At 41.1% G+C, this 12,491-nt stretch overlaps 1 protein-coding gene across 1 annotated transcript; it reads left to right on the top strand.

The window, feature by feature from the left end:
• Positions 1-8,362: 8,362 nt before the first annotated feature.
• Ctxn2 (cortexin 2) lies at positions 8,363-8,608 on the top strand. Its single transcript, XM_038329235.1, has one exon. The coding sequence runs from the start codon at positions 8,363-8,365 to the stop codon at positions 8,606-8,608; it is 246 nt and encodes an 81-aa protein (XP_038185163.1).
• Positions 8,609-12,491: the final 3,883 nt, after the last annotated feature.

Raw genomic sequence — 12,491 nt, 5'->3', positions numbered from 1 at the left:
CAGATTTGATGTTGGTGATGTTAATACTAGATAAATAAGCATGAGGGGGAAAACCTGTTGATTAAAATAAAGATATAGGATGCTCTTGTGTATTTTTAGGAGGTACCTACATTTTAGCACTGGCTTCTGCAATTGCATGTTATTGTGTGCACGTTGGATAACTGTTTGCAAAAAGCAAATTTGATAGTTCCTAATCGGTAAATAGCTCACAGAGGAAAAAAAGCATTGCCTACCGCATTCATTCATGGACACGAAAGGCTACATGCGTAAGCAGGTATAAAGCGGCTCTCCTTGGTGGGTCACTCGCAGTGACATGATTACAATAACTAAGCCAGAGGCTTTGTTGGTGTTGTCGTCATCGTCAGTTTAACTACAAAGCAACTCCATGACATTGGGCCTTTCGGTATCTACAGGTACGGCCGTGGCCCCGTGCTATGACTCATCAGGACTTACAGAGCAAGCATGGCATTTGCCATTAAAGAAAAGAGACGCTTCAAATCTGGCTGCTCACTACCAAAGTATCTAACCATTAACTCCAGTGGCTGGAGTTCCAAGCAGTATTCTATCAGTAGTAGAAGTAGTATAAAAACACACTTTAATACTTCAGCCATTATATGGAGGGATTCTGATATTTAAACTGAGTGGTGTTCATGATGTTGTCCATTTTTGTGGTATATCATACTTAAAGTAAATTTTACCTGGATTCAGATTCCTTTTAAAAAATTCCCTTCTTCTTTTCACAGTTATGTTTTTCACAAGGGCTTTTTATCAATTTGTAGTTTTGTTTCTTTGTAATTCATTTCTCTCATGTTGCATCCATTTTCTATTTGTCAGAGAACGTATTTCTCAAATATTAAAATATTATTTTCCTTTTGAGGTAAGCCTCATAAAATCTGTTCTACAGAATTAAATGAGTCTTTACTTCTCTCTCTCTCTCCCAATTGTGGAAAACGAAAATTTGTCTTTACTCCCTAGTAACATGAACATGATTTTGAAAATTTTTTCACCAGGAAGTAGTCAGTGCTGTAACTGAAGATTTCTGTTTGTTTATGATATGATTATTACCAATATGTTATAGAACGTACTCCACACCAATGGAAAGGCACATAGTTCAGAAAACTTGGTGATATGTTCTCAAAAACTTCAGACTTGGTGGTATTGAAATGAGACAATGTACTCATTTTATATGTCAAATAATATAGGAAAGTTTGGGAAATTATTTGAAACAGCTAGGCCTCAAATACCAGTGGTTTTGATGTTCTTGAGTATGAAGGCTAATGTGCTTCTGGTTTTGTATTTATCTGCCTACTTCTACAGCGCTGTGTCAATAAGCAGGCTTCTTTGGGCTTTGTCTATCTCCTTTTCAATTATGCTCCTATATGGCACTTTGTTTAAAGATGAACATTAAAATCTAAGTTTTTCCTTTCAAGATATTAACAAAAACCAACCTTTCTCAATTCAATTGTTGTTTTAAATTGTAATCTACAGTTTCTCAAACATTAAATGGATTGACTTAGGTTTACTTTGAAAAATCAAATATCTGGATAAGTTCTTCTTATTGAGAACAATTCCTATTTCAATGTATTATCCTTTAATTTTCACAGAAGTAAAACTTGTTTTGTCAAATTTTATTACCATCCAATTCTATCTCCTCTTTAGCCATTATACCAAAATTCCCTTCAATTTATTAGCCTTCTAGAACTTTCTATAATGGTGAAATAATTCTGATACCAGGCCTTGCTTGCCAGTACTTAGTTTCCGTCCCACAGAATTAGACAGTTTTTCAATGGTTCATCTGGAAACCTTGGCTTTCTTAGTTTTGTGTGCATTCCTACTATGCATTAATTCATGATCCTGATTACTTCTTGTAAGTCCACTGGGAGATCTTATTTTCCCTCTGCAAGAAGGATATGCATTGTGGTTTATTGATAGTGGGTTTTTTCTTATGTCCAAATCCTGTCTGGTAATAGCAAACAGCATCTTGCTGGACTTACAAGAAAATTATCCTGGATCAGTCTAGAACAAGTCTACACTAGAAAACACTTTAGAGATCTGGACGCATCTACTGTCTTCTTCGGTGTTCTCTTTCAATAATGTCTCCTCCTCTTAATTTGAAGGCTGCAGATACTTCTATGTACTGCGGTCCCTCGCTCTTGCATTTGTTCATCTGCATCAGTTACTTGAAAACCAAATCTAAAGTGTTCTTCCCACTAGGAACTTTCTGTTGCACAAAATTATCTGGGTTGACTCCTTACATGAAAATCATGAGTTTACAATGCCCAAATTTACATTTACTTTGTAAATCTCTAATGTTGCTTACTTTTTGCTTAGGGGAAATGCTGTTTTTACATTTGTTCAAGCTTAACAGAGCTGAGCTACCATTGATGGACCTCCTTTCATTGCTCCCCACATTCCATCCTAGCTTTATGAAGAGCTTTCAAACCTACACTCTCTTCCTTATACTTATTCATACAGACCTTCATTGCTGCTCACACGAAGCATCGTTTTCCATTTCTTCTAAATATGTAGACAATAATAAAATCAACCCAATATGGCTGCCGAGGAGATAAAATATGTGTAAAGCACTATATAAGAGAAAGGCAGTAAATGTTGAACTTGGTTGCTTTTCTTTTTCAATACCCAAGTAGAAGACTGACTTGCTTTTATTCTTCTTTGAACATGGCTCCTCTCTCTTGCTAGTTGGAAGCTCTTTGACTAGAGAGGCCACACCTATTACCATGTGACAGCACAGCAGTAAATATTTTGAATACGCGTATGATGACTATTGATGAATCATTTGTGTTTGACTGAGCCATAATAATGGTTTTACCTTTCTGGACCTTTTGTTTCCATTCAAGTTAAGATTGTTTCTGCTTTTCAAGAAACCACTTCATATCTTCAACTTATAAGGATTTTTGATGAATTTCAGTTTGAATATTTATTTCATGCAAATTATCAAGCATTCTCTTCCCAATATTCAGTTAACACATTTCTCTCCTTCATTCTCAAATACAAGACTTTTCTAAATGTTTCTATCAGATATTATGCTCAGATTCCATCTTAGAACTTACGTCATTAGAATTCTTTGGAATCTCAACACTGGGAGCTATATATAATTTCAGCCAAGTTTTATGTCGAATTTAGTAGCTAATCGTCATTCTGAAGCATGTAAGAATATGTAGGGAAGGCTAGGCCTTTGTGATCCTACCCTGCAGACTGTCTTCATGACTGTAGAACCTGTAATTATTAGGATGGCTCAGTAACTGTGAATCTACATAAAACACCATAAGCCAGGCATACCTCACATATTCCTCACAAAGAGATTACAAGAGAAGTTCCATGAAGTGCCAAAGTCACTAACCCATGTCCCTAGTTCATCATGTTAACAGCAAACTAGAAAAAAAAAGGTGGAGTTAGCTGTAGATATCTGAAGTTTTTTTCCAAGGCCCTCTGTTAAGTCCTGACTCTTACCTGCAGCTACAGGGCTCCTGGGAGACAGTGAGACCTTAGGAGGAGGTGTACCTTGTCTAAAGAAGTTAAGTCACCGTGGAGAAGACCTTGAAAAGTACAGTGAGACCCTGGTCCTTCTCTCCTTCCAACCACCAAGTGAACAGCCCTCCTGGGCCACATTCTAGAACCAAAATCAGGCTCATGTGCCCACGGCTGAAACTGCCAAAGCAGAGGGCCAAAATGAACTTTGATGCTTGCCTACAATGGAAAGCGGAGTAGTGCAGCCTTGCCTCTCAGCCGTGTTATCGCCAGTGCCTTCCGTGCCAGCCATTGCTTATCCAATGTCTTTTAGCTACACATCCCCAACATATAATTTCCTCTTCTGCTCTTTGAAAAGCAAAACGTTTGTCTGGACTCACGACTCTGGTAACTTTCCCATGGTCAGTCATGTAGAGTATCTCCACGCTATAAAAACCAGAGGAGGTTAAGGAGTTTTGTGTTTGTCATTTATGACTTTAAAATAATTCTGTCTGCCTCTTCCACAAGGCATACTGCTCGGTACGGCACATCGGTACCAAGTTCACCAAGGAGAACGCTGACATATGTTAGTTTCTACTTTTTTTTTTTTCAAGGAAAAAGCTAAGAAAATATTCTATGTTGACTTAAACTCCTTTAACCCTTTAGACTTCCGACACCACCCTAAAAGTTTTGGGTCACTTTCCAACATGTATTCAAATAGCACTGCCTTTCATCTCATATTTGTAGTGATGGAAAGCTCGAGTGCTACAAAGTAGGTTTGTTGTCATGGTAACCTTTTTCATTTAACAAGCAATTGTCTATCCACACACCATGCACAGCCCTACTCCATTCAGAAGATATTGAAGCATTTTATAGCATCCTTCCTTACTAAGGCTGACAGCGAAGGATTTGATCAAGAATTTGGAGTACTATACCAGAAAATTTAAGCTAACTAAAAAAATGAATGAATGAATGAATGAATGAATGGGGCTGGAGAGATGGCTCAAGGGTTAAGAACACTAGTTGTTCTTCCAGAGGTCCTGAGTTCAATTCCCAGCAACCACATGGTGGCTTGCAACCATCTCTAATAGGATCTAATGCCCTCTTCTGGCCTGCAGGGATACATACAGACAGAATACTGTATACATAAAAAATAAATAAATCTTTAAAAAAATAAAAAACAAACAAAAACAGAGAACAAATATAAAATTGGCATCTGTGCTTTCTAGTACAGAAGAATGTCTATATAAGATAATTAAGATATAGTCTCCTGAGAAAACAAAGGGAAATTCACAGAGTTACTAGGAAAAATCCATATTCTCTCTCTCTGGACATAACAACTCGTGTCTTTTTGAGAAGGCCACAGAACATCAGTTTAACCAGAGAGAACAGGAACACTGGCAGAGGTGTTAAATCCTGTTGCTTATCTTCATAGGTTTTGAAAGCAAATGGAAGTCCTCTTGTTCATGCCAACTACTAATAAACGAAATTTCAAGTTCTCTGAATATTGAAAGATTAGGTTAAAAAAAAGAACTTTGTTCTTTAATGATTGTATCCACCAACATATTTAACTTATTACAGTTCAATACTTATTGAATAAAGATGATATGCCAGCTTAGAAAGTGGTTATTTTTTTCTATTAACTCATTAACTCACTTATGGTTCAAGAATCTAAGAACAAAGTGTTATATGGCATATGTTAGCTAAATTGTGTATGAAGGGCGGGGGCTTTTGTATCTCTGATGAGGAAGGCGTTTTGTTTTAATTTAGTAGAATTATATGAGCTGCGTGTTTGATTGCTGTTTCTGAAAAATGTTTTTGTTGTTGTTGTTGTTGTTGTTGCTTTGCTTGTTTAGTTGATTGGTAGGTTTTACTAAGAATAACAAAGTCGCCGGGCAGTGGTGGCACACATCTTTAACCCCAGCACTTGGGAGGCAGAGGCAAGCAGATGTCTGTGAGTTCGGGGCCAGCCTAGTCTACAAAAGCTAGTTCCAGGACAGGCTCCAAAGCTACAGAGAAACCCTGTCTCGAAAAACTGCTATTGAGTTAATTATTAGCCCAAGGGCAACTCAATTGGCTTCTTCTGTGACCAGCTATGACACCTCACATATGTTTACTCTATGATGTCTTTAAAACATGTAACTATATTTAGCTCATTTTATAACATCAATCCACTTAGCCATTTTTACATGACAGCAAAATGAACAAATCATTAAACCTGCTCAGGTGTTTTAACATTTGTGAGGCTAATTGTTTTCAGCAACCAGACAAGGAGGAAGAGTTTAGTGGCCTAAATGTTTATTAAGAAATGCCCTTAGGTTCCTAACCTGGAGATAGATGGAGAATAAAGCAGGTGTAGACAAAGTTGAGCTGTGCTCTGCACCAAAACAACCTCAGCTGATACCCTGTGGAACTCCAGAGCTAGACTACATCTTCAGCATCTTCCCCTTTGAGTCAAGACGGTCAGAGTCACACAGCTCACTCAGTGAACAGCATCCTTGCAGGGGAGACACACCCGTGGTAGGGCAGCTCTCTGCAGCCGAGGCAACCCATGCAAGGAAAGAATAACAACTGCTGGGAACGCTGCCAGCTGCTAGGCAACAAGTCCTGCACTGTGGGTACACCACGGAGTCTGCAGTAAACCAATGTGATCGGCCCTTCTGTTTCCAGGGGTTTCATTTTATTATCTTAATGTGCACATGTGTGGACGCATGCACACGAGTGATGGATGCCACCCTCAGAGACAGAGGCGCTGGATGTCTTGGAGTTGGAGTTACCTATGTTTATGAGTTGCTGCCTGGCATGGGAGCTGAGAACTGAATTTTGACACTCTGCAAGAGTAGGACCCCTTCCTAACCGCTGAGTATTATTGGCTCCTCTACCCGCACCCCCTTGCAAATGTTAAATGTAGCTTACCAAGACCATGAACTTGACAGCATTTTACAAATTCTGAAACAGAAAGTGTTGTTTGATCCTGTATCCTATGCCTCCTACAGGGAAAATAACAAAATAACTCGGCCTCTGGCAAGGCCATTCTGAGTTACTAATGTAAGCCTAGAAAGGTAATTTTTTAAACAGGCAAGGCGCACTTTTACTTGCTAGGACATTAAAAACAACGTGTAGAAAGAATCTCCACAAAGGAATTTTAAAATGTTTTTCCCTTTTATTGAACAAAATGTCAACCAACCAATGCCAGAAGTAGGGAATATGTCTGTCACTGGTAGTTTGAAGACTGAGCTCTTTTGTAAAAAAAAACAAAACAAAAACCAATAAAAAAAAACAACTTTCATAAAATCAGTGTTTCTAAGTTTGAAAGTTATAAACCTATTACTCTTTCCACACATTCCCACCTATCCCTTGTTCTATCTCAGTGTTCTTTTTAAAGTTTATTTTATTTTATATGTATGAGTGTTTTGCACACCTATATGTTTGTGCACCATGGGCATGCCTGATGCCATCAGAGGCCAGAAGAGGGAGTCAGATCCCCTGGAACTGGAATTATAGACATCCCTGAGCTGTGTGCTGGGACTCAAACCTCCATTGTCTGCAAGAACAAGTGCTCTTAAGTGCTGAGCCATCTCTCCAGCTCCCTAAGTTGCTTTCTGAAAACGGATAAGGAGCTCCGTTGTATTTAAAGCCAACTTCTTTAACATCTTAGCTGTAGTTTTAGGATATCAGTCATAGAGAGGGGCACGAGAATGAGACTCTCGTTTAGAAGGACTAGGGAGTTGTCTTAAAGTTAGCTGAATTACAAAGAACACACAACTTTAATTTGGATTTTCGTTTATTTAGGGAAGTGGTTCTCAACCTTCCTCTTGATGCAACTCTTTAATACGCTTCTTCGTGTTGTGGTGACTCCAACTATAAGATTATTTTCATTGATACACCATAATTATATTTTCGCTACTATTATGAATTGCTGTAAATATCCGATGTTTCTGATGATCTCGGGTGACTTCTGTCAAAGGGCTTTTGACCATCCAAGGGGTCTTGCCCCACAAGTTGAGAACTTCTGGCTCAGGGGGTCAGAAAATGAATGTACATGGTTGGGAAGTAGCTAACACACAGATGTTGTACTTAATCTCTTTGTAGTTGTGATGTTGGGGATTACCTCTGCTTAGGCAATTTTCAAGACATAACTTTATAATGTCACTTTTTAAAAATGGCATTTAAACCAGGTGTGGCGGCTCTTGCCTAAATCCTAGCATTAAGGAAAGCTGAGGCAGAGGGATGGCCATGAGTTCTGGGGCAGTCTGGACTATAGAGTGAGAATTTCTCTCTTGCACATGCACACACACACACACACACACACACACACACGTGCAAAGGGGGCACATATAATAGAGAAGATACTATAAGCATGCAGCTATGAAAACAAGAGTTGAAACAAAGAGTCTATCACGCGGTTTAAAGGATCAGGTTTTCTTTCAGACAAAATGGCCCTGGGGAGAGACCTTAAACACAAGGACCTTAAACCGCAGGAACAACTTACGCTCTTTGTGCTTGCGCTATGATCTCTACATGCAAAAATGCAGTGAAAATTCAGATTAAAGAAGCAGGGACCAGCGAATCAAAGGCATTTAGTGTTAATTGGATGACTATCACTTTCATGCTTGCCTTTCTATTTCAGTGTGCAGGCATGGATTTCTGTGTCCATAGACAACTGCGCCCTTACTACAGCAGAATAAGCATCTCCAGTGCCAGTTTCATTCTGGTCTATACCTGATACCTTCAAACATCTTTGATGAGTTAAGAGACCTTGAACATACCTGCTTTTATAATGTCTTGCCCAATGCTGCACAAGGAGGAGACTAAACTGGGTCCATTCTGTGTCTAGGAGGAGAACTGATTCCTGCAAGGACGTTGAAGAACCCCCACAATGCACCAGTGAAGGATGAGTAGCACCTACTGCGGCAATTCTTCAGCTAAGATGAGCGTCAACGAAGTCTCTGCCTTCTCCCTGACCCTGGAACAAAAGACTGGCTTTGCCTTTGTGGGCATCCTGTGCATTTTCTTGGGGCTTCTTATTATCAGATGCTTCAAAATCCTATTAGACCCATATAGTAGCATGCCCTCTTCTACGTGGGAAGACGAAGTGGAAGAGTTTGATAAAGGGACCTTTGAGTATGCCCTTGCCTGATGGTGGCCTAAGCTTCATGCTTTTTCCAGTTGCCGTTGGGACACATGGTAGACACGTTTGTAATTAGCTTGACTGTGCTGCTGCTGAGAGGATCGTTTCATTCACGAAATTCAATAAACATCTGTGATTGATCTATCTACCATGCTGGGTAAAATCTCGTTTCTGTAAGGTTGGGGAAGACAGGATCTAGGTTATCTGGTCAATATCCGAGACCTTCTGAAGCCTTGGGTTAGTTTATTCCCTAAACTTAGCAAGCTTCGCTGGGGGGTGGGGGGGTGTTTTCCCTCCCCTTAGAACATTCCATGTCTCGAGGAACTTTCCTCCAAGATGGGACCTTATCTCAGAGGAAATTGCTATACAACACTTGGGCTTGAAGGCCTCTGGGCCCCAAAAGGAAAGACTGTCATTTCTCAAACAGAGGACATAGGTCGGAAAGTTCACAGTGGGGCAAATTCAAAAAAACCAGCACCCAAACCTTCTAGCTCTGCAGACATCTGAAGATTCTTAGAGTGCATGCCCAACATTCTTCTGAGGCTTGAAGCTCTTCCATGGTAAGATGCTGTAGTCTAGAGTGCCCACCAGTCCTGCCTCACAGGGACACTGGCTGCATAACCCTCCTTCATGAGAGAACTCCAGCAGTGCTTGGTAGGAGGGGCGAGTGTACGGAAGCATGAACTCTGGTCAGCCAGCTGGTCCTTCCACCACTAGAGCCATGCCTCCCTGAGCCAGTTGTCTAATCTCTGTGGACTCCAAGAGAGAGACAACCAGAGGGATGGAATGGCCCTTTAAACTAACAGCCTAAAAATGCTGCACTTGTCCCTGGAAAGCCAGAGAGCCAAGATGAGGTTTGAAGAGGCACAATTTTCTAGGTCAGGAGTCAGGGTTCTGATATTGGCTCATGCAACAACTAGCTTCATCTAGCTGTATAACCTCGAAAGTGATCTCAGGGTAGACAGCTTTCCACATCTGTGAAAATAGGATGAGAAATGCAGCCTGTGTCACTAGGGGATGCTGGCAAGAGGACAGAGATGGAAAGGATAGAAAAGCACTTGGGAAACCATGGAACATGTAAAAACACCACGTTCTTCATCTGTCTTCATACTGCTCCAACCCAGCACTGAGTCACACGTGCCTCTGCCAACCTGAGTTTTCCATGGGTGTTGAGGATCTGAATTCAGGGGCCTTTGCTTGCAAGGCAGGCACTTTTTCCACTGAACCAACATCTTGGCCTCTACAACTTTTTAAAAAAATATTTATTTATTTATTTATTTAACAAAACTTCCATTCGAGTCTGTGGCATTCCAAAACAGCAGCCACAGAGAGATTCCTGCTAGAGATTTTTTGTTGTGGTTTAGATGTTTTCTCTCCTAGAGGCATTTTATTTTATTTTATTTTATTTTATTTTATTTTATTTTTTGGTTTTTCGAGACAGGGTTTCACTGTAGTTTTAGAGCCTGTCCTGGAACTAGCTCTTGTAGACCAGGCTGGCCTCGAACTTGCAGAGATCCACCTGCCTCTGCCTCCCAAGTGCTGGGATTAAAGGCGTGCGCCACCACCCCGGCTCCTAGAGGCATTTTAAAACCTATGTGTTGGTTGTGGTTCTTCTGTATCAAGCCTTCACGTCAAGGAGACTCTTGGTGCTCCAGCTGGTACAAAAACACCTCACATTCTATTGGTAATCTGGCCCAAGAATAATTCAGTAAGTTGGGCTCAACTGATCTGGCTGAAAGGCATCTGTGCCCGAACACCAGGCATCATCTTTGTGACGTGGGCTTCTGAAGGGCTCTCTAAGATTCACGGCCAACTTCATGCAGAGGTTCTGTTTGTTCCAGAGACATCATTCACTAAGACTTTCCATTTCACAAGATCAGATTTTTATTTCAAAAAATAAAAGGAAGAAAGGGGAGAGAGAGGAAGAAAAGAAGGAAAGAAAGAGAGGGATGGAGGAGAAGGGGGAGGGAGGAGAAAGGGAAGGGAGAGAGAGAAAGGAAGGAACAGAAGAAGGAAGAAAGGGGAAAATGAAGAAAGGAAGGAGGAAGGGAGGGAGGGAGGGAGGGAGGGAGGGAGGGAGGGAGGGAGGGAGGGAGGGAAGGAGGCAAGCCAGACACATTCACAAAGAACGCACCATTTCAGAGCATCAGCTCCCAGCACACTGTCATTCCCAGTCTCACTAGGAAGAGAATACACTGACAGAAAGTGCTTGACCAATGGCTTTAATTTTTATTTTATTGGTACATCTTAGTCTTTTGTGAAGATGGGGGTAGGAGAATGGTCATCATCTGTATTTTCAGAGTGAGAAGATAACTATAAATGGCTGGTTAGAGTTGGGATAGAACATGGAAACTTCAAGAAATGTTAATGTTCCTACAAATAGGCGGCCAATATCATACCCAGATCAGCCCCCAATGTCACACCAGAGAGCCTGTTAGGGAGAACAGGAGGAAAGGTAGCGTACTCCAGACAGCATGTTCTGGTCCCTGACCCACCGCAAAGGCTTCAATTAAGCTCACATCCAAGGTTGACTTTATGGATGGGGTGTCACTTCATCCATATCCCCAAACATCCCTCAGCCACTCTAGGACAAAGGCCATCGTTTCCAGGTCTGAGATAACAGCCTCAAATGAAAATGTCTACTTGACGGAAGACTGGGAGTGAAACTAATTCATCCACACTGAAGTCAGACAGACATGCAGCAGGAAGCAGAGACTGGCGTCAGAGGCACCCGGCCTCTGGTGGAGGAAAAAGACTAAAGAATGAATAAGGCAGGGGAGTCCCAAAGGCGCGTGAGAGCCGGGTAATGCCAATCATCCTGGTACAAGGAATAGAATTTGCTTGGGGGTTCCAGTATCATTTTGGTAGTGTACTGATCTATTAAATCAGTAGCCCAGCCACCCCCCCACCCCACCCCGACTGAATCTGACATCCGACAACTTCCTAAGCTGAGTCCTTCTTCTTTTTTTAAAAAAATTTTTTTTTATTTATTTATTATGTATACAACATTCTGCCTCCATGTATGCCCGCACGCCAGAAGAGGACACCAGATCTCATTACAGATGGTTGTAAGCCACCATGTGGTTGCTGGGAATTGAACTCACGACCTCTGGAAGAGCAGCCAGTGCTCTTAACCACTGAGCCATCTCTCCAGCCCCATGGAATCCTCACTCAGTGAATAATTCTCCTCTATTAGAGTGGTCTTTATGAAGACGAGGGCTGACAAGTGCTCAGGGGGTAAAGGCACTTGCTGCCGGCCGAACACGTGATTTTGAACCCTGGGACAAACGTAGCAGAAGAAGAGAACCGACTCCCTGAAGTTGTCCTCTGCTCTCCACACATACCACATATGTGTGAGCACATGCACTCACCCACCCACCCACACAGAAACAAACAATTGTAAAAACAGGAAAAGAGAAAGAAGATTGGGTACGACATTAGCCTGACTGAGTACCTGGCTAAGAGCTTCGAAGGGGTTTTCCTTTGGCATCTGCATGTCCCTTTGTACAATACTGTGTCTGGTTATCAACTTACCCTTCCCTTTATTTTAATAAGCAGATTCCTATCCCTGTCTTTAATGGTTGGTCTCAGAATCAGGGGTGGGAGTAGGAAAAGAGTCACAAACCAATAATAAATATTGATAAAATAGTACAAACAAGGATTATGTACAAACTGGTGCTGTTTAAACATAAACATGAATTAGCTCATTTAATCCTCACAATAACTCAGCAAGCTACAGGCCATTATTGTCTGCATCCACGTTTGCATGTGAGAACATTAAAGCACACACAGTGAATGAGTCTCCTGAATTCATCCAGACAGGAAGAAGCAGGGACCAGAATTGAAATCAAACATTCTTCAATCACTGCTCACACTTAACCACTACATCACA

This window comes from Arvicola amphibius, chromosome 5, assembly GCF_903992535.2.
Source record: "Arvicola amphibius chromosome 5, mArvAmp1.2, whole genome shotgun sequence".
Classification (NCBI taxonomy): domain Eukaryota; kingdom Metazoa; phylum Chordata; class Mammalia; order Rodentia; family Cricetidae; genus Arvicola; species Arvicola amphibius.
The sequence above is the reverse complement of the archived record's forward strand: the minus strand, read 5'-3'. Positions and strand labels throughout refer to the sequence as shown.

Bases quoted from the DNA above. Each gene is read 5' to 3' on its own strand.
- Ctxn2 (XM_038329235.1), top strand. From the start codon at position 8,363: ATGAGTAGCACCTACTGCGGCAATTCTTCAGCTAAGATGAGCGTCAAC.